Here is a 10,288-nt window from a genome sequence, read left to right on the forward strand (position 1 = left end):
GGAAGGAAAAAATAAAAAGGAAGGAAAAAATAAAAAGGAAGGAAAAAATAAAAAGGAAGGAAAAAATAAAAAGGAAGGAAAAAATAAAAAGGAAAGAAAAAGAACCAGCAGCTCCCTCCCCACCCGATGTGATATTGTGGGGATTTTTGCAAGGATTGGGAAAGGCAATGCTCAGCAGGAGCATCGCTTCAGATAAAGGATTTCTAGCCAGAAAAAAGGGTGGGGTTTTTTTTTCCAGACAAATAATTCATGGAAGTCCCAAACCATCCTCCAGCTGCAGGAGCCTGGAATTTCCTGTCACCTTCCCACCAAATCAGCCTGCTCTGAGCCCAGGTATTTTAAAATTCAGAGAGGAACAAGAAATCCGGGCAGTAAAACGAGATGGTTCAACACTCAGCGCCTCTGTCAGAGGCAATTCCCGATTCGCCAGAGGCAAAATCCTTGCGGATGGAGCAGCTCCAGCTTTTCAGCCCGAGCCGGTGCCGTGGGATGCCCACAGCCCACGAGGGGTCCCTGCCCTCACACCTGCGGGGTTGGGAAGTGAAAGCCACTTAGGGAAGGAGCGAACAACAGCCGAGCTCGGGATAAGGCTCGGGATTAAAGAGGCCCGGAAATGCTGAGTGCTGCAGAAAAGAGTTTGTGGGAAGAGGAGAGATTTGTGGTTTAGGGCTCGTGTTCCTTCACCAGGCCGGGGAGGTGCTGGTGGCAGAGCCTCTGATTATCTGCGGCGGTGATTGAGGGCTCCGTGGCCTGTGGGTTGAATTTGCATGATAAAAGAGCGATGCCAGAGCCGGTCCGGAGGGGCTTCCGCAGCCGGGCGAGTTTTGGGGCAGAGAACTGAGATTTCTGAGCTGCGGCTCTCTCAGGTGCGGGCAGGGAAAGCCAAATTTTCTCGCCCATGCCGAGGGGAGGGATCCTTCCCGCTCTGTGGGTGGAAGCTGCATTTCAAGGCCCTGATTATGCAGCAAACCAGCGGCTTCTCCCGGCTCGGACGGGAGATCTGCCGTGGGATCTGATTTCATTAAGAGCCGTGGTGTTACACAAGGAAACCTCGCGAATTCCCAGCTCTTCCCCTGGCGTGTCCCCGTGGGATGTCGCTGATCCCATCTCACGCCCTGCTCAGCCCCTGGCAGGGCCAGTCCTGCCGCTCGCAGCTCGCCCCCTGCTCAGGCCGGCCTGCGAGGGTCTTTTTGGGTCCCTCCCACCCCTCGGGGCTGGGAAATCAGGGCCAAGTTTGAATCCTTGCAGATTCCCACAGGACAGAGCAGCACCCGGCGCTCCCGGGGGTTCAATCCCCTTTTCCCTGAGGAAAGCTGCGCCCTGCGCGGAGCCGTGCCTCGCACGGAGCCTCTTTCTCCCGCGGGCTGGCGTGAGTCAGGATTTTGGGCTGAGCCCGGCTGAGCTCTGGGTGCCCCACACCGTGTGAAAGCCAACAGCAAGCCCGGCCCGCACTCAGGGTGAGAGGAAGGGAAAAACCCTTCAGACTCGAGTGCGGTGTTTGCTTTGGCGGCCGCGTCCCCGCCCGCTCCTTCCCCCAGGAAGCCCGACCGCGGTCAAGTGGGCGAGAGGAGCTGCAGCCCCCCGAGAGGAGGGGGGCGAGACCCCCTCCGGGCTGCCCCCGGCCCCACGGGGAGGGCAGAGCCGCAGCCTCCCGCACGCTGCGGAGGAGCGGGGCCCGGGGAAGGCTGCGCCGAGCCGGTTACCGGCTGCGGAGAGCCGGGGCCGGGGGATGCGGCGGGGACGCGATGCTCGGAGCGGGGGATGCTCGGGGGTCCCGCTCCGGGGCACCGTGAGGATGGGAGGTGGAGGGGGAGCACCGGAGGGGGGGGCACCGGCACCGGGCTGCGGGAAGCGGGGGGTGCTCAGGGACCGCCGAAACACGGCGGGGATGCAGCGGGGACAGGGAGGGACGCACCGGCCGGGGGGATGCAGGGGGGACGGCGAGGATGCAGCGGGCCGGGAGGATGCTCGGGGACCCCGCACGGTGAGGATGCCCCGGGGCGATCCTTACCAGCTTCCCGGATCGCTCCCGGGCTTTCTTCACCTTCCCGTAGGTGCCTTTCCCCAGCGTTTCCAGGAACTCGTAGCGGTGCTTGAGGTTGTGCTTGTGGTGGTGCCGCTTCACCGCCTGCTTCTTCATCAGTGGCCGCGGCGACTTGATGAGCCCCTCGGCCAGCGAGGCGGCCAGCGCAGAACCGGTGCCGGGCCCCGCCGCCCGCTCCATTCCGATCCCGGCTCCGGCTCCGCCGCCGCCCGGCGCGTCCCGGCCCGTCCCGGCCGATAAATGCGGCGGCCCCGGCGGCCGCGCCCCCCCGCGCCCATTGGCGGCTGCCGGCGGCCGCCCCGCCCGGGGCCGGGACCGGGGAGGGGGAGCCCGGGCTGCGGGGAGACCCCACGGGCAGCGCTGGGAGCGGGGAACCCACGGGGAGCGGTTGGGGGGAGACCCAGGGACCAGCGGGCACGGGGCAGCCACGAACTGGGGGTAAGGGAGGGGGTGTGGAGAGGGGGGCAGGAGGAATCCAGGGACAAGGGAGAGAGGCAGAGGACAAAGGGGGACACGGGGGTGGCTCCAGGATGGAGGGAGACGAGGATTTTCCAGGGCATGATGCAGGGAGAGACTTTTACCCAAAGGCTGGGAAGGGGTGCAGGCCCGGAGCGCTGGGAGGGTCAGAGGGGCTTTGGACAAGAGCGTGGAGTGCCAGGACACAGGGAATGGCTTCCCAGTGCCAGAGGACAGGGTTAGATGGGATTTGGGGATGAAATTCCTCCTGTAAGGGTGGGGAGGCCCTGGCACAGGGTGCCCAGAGAAGCTGTGGCTGCCCCTGGATCCCTGGCAATGTCCAAGGCCAGGCTGGATGGGGCTTGGAGCAGCCTGGAACAGTGGGAGGTGTCCCTGCCCATGGCAGGGGTGGCACTGGGTGATGTTTAATGTCCCTTCCAACACAAACCATTCCATAATTCCATAATGTGGAGCAAATTCCGTAATGTCTCACACCGGCGACAGAGGGACACACACAGCCAGACGTGATTCGCTGCAAGGAGTCCCAATGCACCCAAACCCAGGGGAAAAAAATGACATTTAGGGCAAAATCAGGGAGAGGAGAGGCCTGGGCGAGTGCAGCCTGTCCACACTTGCCACAGGGCCACGCTCTGCCCTCCTGGACACACAGCTTGGGAGGGAGGAACAGGAACTTTCTCCAGGCCCGGAGCCCGGGGGGGGAAGCGGCTGCTGAGGCTCCCACGCGAAGGCTCCTCTCGGCCATTCCCGGCTCCCTCAGCAGCACCTTCTCCCCGTGTGGTCTCCCTGCGCCTGCGGTAAATCTTTGTTTGGAGATATTAAAAGAATGCAATTATTTCCCAGAACAGCCAAAACAAAGGCGCTTGCCCAGCTCCGGCATGTGTGAGGACACCCCGCGTCGATGGCAGAGGGAGATAGCTGCGGGATTACTCATCCAGACCTGGATTTTCCCACCGCTCCCCGCAGCTCCGGCAGAGCAGGGGGTCCGGAACGCCTGCCAGGGGTGATTTAATCCAGCGCCGACTCCTCTCCGCGGGCTTCGGAGGTGACACCAAGGTGACACAGGATGGAGCTCTCAGCATCTCGAGGCTGTGCCTCGGTGTCAGGAGAGACCCAGGCGGGCGGCACTGTCCCCTGGCTGGTTTTGTCACCGGGGTGAGGTTATGGAGTGACCTGTTGAGGGCAGCTGTCCCTCAGGGAAGCTGAGGACAACAGATCATGGACACAGCCTTGCACCAAACCGCTCCCCGTGGCTGTCACCCATCCCAGTGCTGTCCCACGCTCCTTAAACACCATTTGGATAAAATTAAGACACACAGGTCTCTTCCCCTGCCACTGTCACCGGTTTTTATTGCCGGTGGCCACGTGGCACCTCCGCCTCTCACAGGGAAGAGCAGCTCCAGGCTGCTCATCCCCACCTCAAGCCTCCCCCCGAGCTGAACAAACCAGGGCCGCTGCCCTCGTTTTAAAATCAGCCCGGGACATCCGAAGACGATCCCGGGCCGCAGCAATTGCGATAATGAATTGCGATAACGAATTGCGATAACGAATTGCGATAACGAATTGCGATAACGAATTGCGATAATGAGTTGTTTACTGAGCAGCACCAGGAGCCGTTTCCATGGGGAAGATAAACAAGGCGGAGATGAGCCGAGCTGAACCGAAGCGCCGTAATTCCAAAGTCAAAGCAAACAGCCGGGATCCTGTCCGGGCACGGCCCAGGGACTGCGGCAGAGCCGGGGAGGGAAGGCACGAACCTCCCGGGCTGCGGTGAACAAAGGGACTGCACCGGCCTGAGGGGAAATTGTCGCTGTCGCTGTCGGTGTCGGTGTCGCTGTCAGTGTCGGTGTCTCCCGGAGATGTCCCAGCTGCGGGACCGCTGCTGGCTCAGCCCAAAAAAGCGCTCGAGCACACACCGAACTGCAGGCACGTGTTTGGCATCCCCGTGGATTTACCGGGATGCTTTTCCCGAGGCTTTCGCCGCGAGGAAAGGAAGCGCAGCCCGGCGGAGCTTCCCCTTCTGTTTCCACCGGATAAATTCCTCTCGGCGATGCTGTGCTGTGGCTGCGAGGGAGGGAGGCTGAGGGATGCGTTTCTTCCAGACGGGCTCAGGAAGCCGTTCCCGTTTGCATGGAAATGCCAAGGGACCGGAGCCGAGCCCGCTGGAATCCGCTGATAAGGATCCTCTATTGTAGCAGCACCCACGGCTTTCTCCACCGGGGAAATCCACGGAAATTCCCCAGCTCAGCCCTGGAAATCCCAAACTGGGCTTGTCCCGCGGCCCCAGTGCGTGTCCACTAAAGCCAACCTGAAATCCAGCCGGGAATTCGGCTCCATGTCTGGGAAACCCGCTCCGAACTCAGCTTGGTGCTTGGATATAGCGGGAGCTCTGTCTGCTCGCAGGCTCCGAAATTCGTATTAATGAATTTATTACATTGAAATAAATCCTACAGCGTTATCCCGGCGCTGAAAACATCCACGTCCTGGCCAAAACCTGTGGGTTCGGCGGCCACAGGCTCTGCTTGTGGATTGGGAGAGGAACAAACGTTAGGCAGAGGATTTTCTTGCAGCAGGGAGACCTCCCACGGGGAAAGGAAGAGCTCCCGGAGTCATCGAAATGCCAGAGACAACAAAAGGTTTCACGCTCGCCCCTCGTTAGTGGCCCCGCAGCCCCAGCATTCCTCACCTGCTGCCAGGGGATGCTCGGGCAGGTGTGAAACCCATTTTCCCTCTGAAAAATCCCGGCGTGCTCTGATCCTCCCCATCCATCAGCAGGAGAAGGGAAACTCATCAGCGGCAATGGGAACCTTTGGAAAAGTCATTTATGGCCTTTCACTGATGGTGAGAGCAGCAGAGGCCTCCTCACACCCCAGGAGGGCAGCTGGGGGTTCCATCCATCATCCATCCATGGATCCATCCATCCATCCATCCATGGATCCATCCATCATCCATCCATGGATCCATCCATCATCCATCCATGGATCCATCCATCATCCATCCATCCATCCATCCATCCATGGATCCATCCGTCATCCATCCATCCATGGATCCATCCATCCATCCATCCCTCCATCCATCCATCCATCCATCCCTCCATCCATCCATGCCTCCATCCATCCATCCATCCATCCATCCATCCATCCCTCCCTCCATCCATCCATCCCTCCATCCATCCATCCATCTGTCCCTCCTTCCCTCCCACCATCTCCTCTGGATAAACCCAGGCTCATTTCAGACCGATCCAACGGGCAGAATTTGTGTCCCACTTTGCAAACCCCACCAGCCTGATGAGGTTCCAATCATGAGTCCAGGCTCTCCCGGCGAGAAAGGAGATTGGGAATATGCCACAGCCGGGGCTGGATCGCGGTCGGACAGAGAACATTTCAGTGGGAAGATGAGCAGTGAAGCACATCGAGGAGAGGAGAGGAGCAGAGCAAAGCCCTAATGAGGAGTGGCTGGCTTGGAGTCCTGCTCTTTCCACAGCTGAACCAGCCACAGGAATTCCCAATCCAGCCTGGATCCACGGCAGTGGATCCTGGAGTTCAAACTGGGATGAACCCAGGAACCGGCCCCTCCAAAATCTGGATTTTCCGATTTTTAATCTGTGCTATCAGGTGATAACGAGATCTTTGTTACTGTGCCCTGTTTGCCTCAGAAAATGCTCCACATTGATAAGGGACACGTGCAGTGTCTGAGTGCCAAAAACTCTGAAAGTTTTTTGAATAAAATCCAACCCAAGCCCTGTTTCAACCCCAAAATTCGTCACCTGCCGTGGTGAAGCCTCCAGCAAACCCCAGGTGAGTGGCAGCAGGAGCTGAGCAGGCTCCAGACCAAATTTCCTCCCGTTTTTGCGAGTTTGGAGCAATTCCCAGGAATTTTTCTCCCCTCTCATTCACACTCCAGACCACAACACTCGCCCACACCAAGGAGATTAAATCTTATAGATATAATTCATAAAATACATGGTTATCAATACATTTTTTCTATTAAACCACTCCTTCAAGGCTCCCTTAACTACAAATCCACCCCGCCCAGGCTGTCCCTGACACCCTCCCGGGCGCTGGGGGGTCACACCACGTGGGGCTGCAGAAACCCCGAGGCATTTAGAGGAAAAATAAGCAAAATTCCCCTCCAAAAAAAAAAGCTTTTGAGAGCAGGAAGCGTCTGTGTCTCAGGATGGTGACTCCACATCCGCCCCAGTGCCGGCGGATGCAGAGGGAACGGGAGCAGACGGGAGTGACTCCACTGCTGGTGGCCCCACAGGGTTGGGGACATCACCGGGATGGGATGGCAGTGACAGAGGTGCTTCCCGGAGCTCCATTCCCAACTCTCCAGAGCGGAATTCCCAGCTGAAGCTGGAACAGCAGCCACACAACCCCACGCCGGGCTCCTTTTGGGAATTGTCAGCCACAAAGGGCAGAGCTGACCCCAAAGAGCACCGGTGACCCCTAAAGATATTGTCCCTAACAGCCAGGACCAGCCCGGGTGCGTGTCCTGGGCCCACGGCAAGGTGCAGGAATCATTTCTGCTCCGCCACCGGATCCTTTGGAGGTTGTTCCTTGAGGAAGTTTCCTGTTTGTGCAGACAAGGTCTGCTCGGGGACAACAAATGATGATTTTTGGCAGCAGGGCCAGCTCAGCCCTCAGCCTCTGTGTCGGAGCAGCCACCGGGGCCGGGGCTGAAAAGCCTCTCAGTAAACCCCGAGCGTGGGGAGTTCAGGCGAGGACACGGCCGGGGCCGCTCCGGGATTTTTTTTTGTCGCTGGAAAACTCCAAGGGCTCGGCTGGGTTGGGATAAAGGCACGCAGGGAGCGGAGCGGGCACGGAGGGTGCGGGGGGGTCCTGGGGGCTGCCTGGGGCAGCGGGACCAGCCCGAGGCTTTCTGCAGCCCCCCAGGGACAGGAGGTTGGTGACAAACCCGCTGAAGATCCCAGCATTTATCCAGGGATAACCTCTCATCCCGAGGGATTCACTGCAGGGAGCTGCAGCGGGACCCAGACCCGGAGATATTTCCTGGGCTGGCTCTGGGCAGCAGCATCAGGGACTCTTTGGACCCAAACCCAGCTCTGTCACGGCTCCCTGGAGAGGTTTGGGGCTCCACGGGGATGTCTTTCCATGGGAATAAAACGCTGGAGGAGGCGCGCAGCATCCTTTGCACACCAAGTTATGTGTTGGATCTGGGAAATGGGGTTTTAGAGCCAGCCCGGCCCATCACTGCCCGGCCAGGGCAGCCCAGGACAGCGGGAGGGCTGCCGGAGGTGCTGCTCCAGCCGTAGCTCAGCCCAGGGATGCCATCTGCTGTTCACAGCTCTGGGAACAGACCTGGAGCCGGCCCAGCACCGCTCTGCCCGAAACAAACCACCCAAACCCGCTTAAACAGCGCAAAAACACCCCGCCCGCACCGCCAGGAGCGCCTGAGCCACCCGAGCCTCGGCTCAGGGTCATACCTCCGTCACCTGCAGGGTGGGCGCAGCCCTTTGGTGACAAAACCCAGGAGGTTGTGTCCTGCAGGATCCCATTTCCCAGCAGGAGCATCCCAGGGAAGGGCGGGATCGAGGCGCAGCCGTGAGAAGCGTCAGGGGAGGGCGGTGAGTGCCGCGCTCACCCTCCGGGCTCTGCAGGGCTCCATCGCGCGGAACATCCCCTCCCCCGAGCCAGGAGCACCGAGGGCGGGCACTCAACAGCTCCAGGGATGTCCCAGGGATGGGAGCTTGGGATTCATCCAAAGGCAGAGACCTGGATCTGCTTCTCCTTCCTCCACGGGGACTCAGAGCTGCTCCTTTCCCGCTCTCTGGAAGCTGGGGACACCCCCAGCTCTGATTCCGTCACCCCCAGTGGCTGTCACCTCTCCGTGGAGTGCCCCAGCGGGCTCATTCCCAGGATGCTGCCCTGTCCGTGCCTCCCTCCAGGATTTCTGGAGGCAGAAAGGGAAGGATCAGGCTCCAGCTGCGCTGCAGCCACACAAAGGATCCCTCCTCCCCCTGCTCCAGCCGAACAAAGCACCGAGCCCGGAGCCGCGGCCGCTGAGCTACGCTGATTCCAGGTGGAATCAGGAGAAAAAGAGCTGGAAAAGGACAAAGGAAAATTCCTCATTAACGGCCCGGCTCGATGCAGAGGCGACTCAAAGGGAGATTTGCTGTGCCCGGCTTTGGGCTAGAGGGGAAGGCTCCTCTTTCCCTCCATTTCCCCTCCTCTTCCCCTCCCTGTCACTCCAGCCGCCCAGCGCTCGGGATCGCCGGGATCCCACCTGGAATGACCGGGAGAAGGAACCGGATCCCGGCCGCCGGTCCCTCCGTCCCCGCCGTGTCCTCGGCGGCCGCGCGGTGTCCTCGGAGCTCCACACGGGGTCCCCGGAGCTCCGCGCGGTGTCCTCGGAGCTCCGCGGCGACGGGAGCGGCCCCGCGCCCCGCTGCGCCGCACGGAGCGGGGACAGCGCGGGGACAGAACGGGGACAGCGCAGGGACAGCGCGGGGACACCGGGACCCCCTCCCCGCAGCGCAGGGAGCGCGTTAAAGGAGGGATGTGACGCCTTGGAAGCGAAGCGGCGATGGGGTCACATCCCTGGGAGTGTCCAAGGCCAGGCTGGACAGGGCTTGGAGCAGCCTGGGAGAGGGGAAGGTGTCCCTGACCATGGCAGGGGTGGGACTTTAAGGTCCATTCCGCCCTAAATCATTCCATGATTCCATGATTCCATGATCCCAGCCTGCCCTGACCCCTCTCTCCCACATTTTCACATCATCCCACCCCTGACGCAGCCCGGGCTCCTCCGAGGGCTTTCCCAAGGACAGCTTTTAACGGGACAACTGCTCCAAGCTGGAATTGCGTCCCGACAGTTTGGACACTCCTCCCAAAAACTGCCTGGGGTGAACGGAACCCAAGAGGAGGCAGCGGCTGGGGTCACTTTGGTGTCACCAAAGCCACCCCCGGTCCCTGGGGTGACAAACTGGAGGCACAGCCCTGGTTTGCTCCTTTCTCCCAGGGGAGATCCCAAATCTCCAAAGCAGCCAAAAAACACCGGAAAATTGCAGGTTGAGGCCATCTCCTCCTGCCACCCAGCAAAGGCAGCAGCTGTGCCGGTCCTGTGCCAGTCCTGTGCCAGTGGTGAGGAGCCAAAGCTGTCCCTTGGGAATTCATCCTCCGGAAGCCTCGGCAGCCCCCGGTTCTGCCGGAGTGCCAGGGAAATGCCACGGGATTGCAGGAAAAGCCTCACGGTGAAGGCGAAGAACGATGCCCCAATCCGGCAGCAGGTCTGGAGTATCCCTTGGGAGAAGGGGATCTGTAGGGAAGCACTCACAGATCCCAGGATCAAAGACGACACCACCACTGTCCCCCCCTGAGCCACCACTGACCCTCTGGAGAGTCCCAACACCTCCCACGCTGTCACCTGTGGCCGGGATGGCTGCAGGGACACAATTCCCACGCCGGGATCTCTGGAATCCTCCCCACAGGCAGGAGATGTGGAGAGCGGCTCCTCCAGCTGGGTGTCCCCACGGAGCTGTGACAGCGACTGGAGGGGACCCCTGGCCATTGTGGGGGTGCCTCACGGGGGTGCAACAGCAGTGCCAGGGAGGGAGGCACCAGAATCCCTGGATGTGGTTCCAGAGGAGCTTCCAGGCTCCTGCAGCAGTCTGATGGTGCTGGGAGCTGCCAGCACCGTCCCCAACGCCACTGCTGGGGACAGCCAGGGGCAGGCACCTCTTCCAGGTGGGGTCCTCTTCCAAAGAGCTCCAGTCAGGAATCAGAGGGGCACAGGGACCTGCTCCAGGTGGAA

General features: G+C 60.6%; 2 protein-coding genes and 1 long non-coding RNA gene across 3 annotated transcripts in view; all 3 read right to left on the reverse strand.

Annotated features, from left to right (window-relative positions):
- The window catches only part of NUAK2 (NUAK family kinase 2), a 15,307-nt gene extending 13,042 nt beyond the window's left edge, over positions 1-2,265 (reverse strand). The window contains exon 1 of the mRNA XM_042013582.1: positions 2,012-2,265. Coding sequence (XP_041869516.1) covers positions 2,012-2,224 — 213 coding nt within the window. The 5' untranslated portion in view covers positions 2,225-2,265. The remainder of the gene's footprint in view (positions 1-2,011) is intronic.
- Positions 2,266-3,848: 1,583 nt separating this feature from the next.
- Positions 3,849-5,490, reverse strand: LOC121657694. Its single transcript, XR_006013691.1, has 2 exons — positions 5,205-5,490; positions 3,849-5,036 (listed from the first exon to the last, which is right to left on the reverse strand). It is a non-coding gene; the product is annotated as an uncharacterized LOC121657694 (long non-coding RNA).
- A 3,988-nt stretch (positions 5,491-9,478) lies between these two features.
- The window catches only part of KLHDC8A (kelch domain containing 8A), a 9,670-nt gene continuing 8,860 nt past the window's right edge, over positions 9,479-10,288 (reverse strand). Inside the window, exon 7 of the mRNA XM_042013649.1 lies at positions 9,479-10,273. The gene's annotated coding sequence lies outside the window, so the exon portion shown is untranslated. The remainder of the gene's footprint in view (positions 10,274-10,288) is intronic.

The sequence above is a fragment of the Corvus kubaryi genome, unplaced genomic scaffold (genome assembly GCF_017639235.1).
Source record: "Corvus kubaryi isolate FWS band 111438036 unplaced genomic scaffold, C.kubaryi_AGA036_p1.0 split1-37355, whole genome shotgun sequence".
NCBI lineage: Eukaryota > Metazoa > Chordata > Aves > Passeriformes > Corvidae > Corvus > Corvus kubaryi.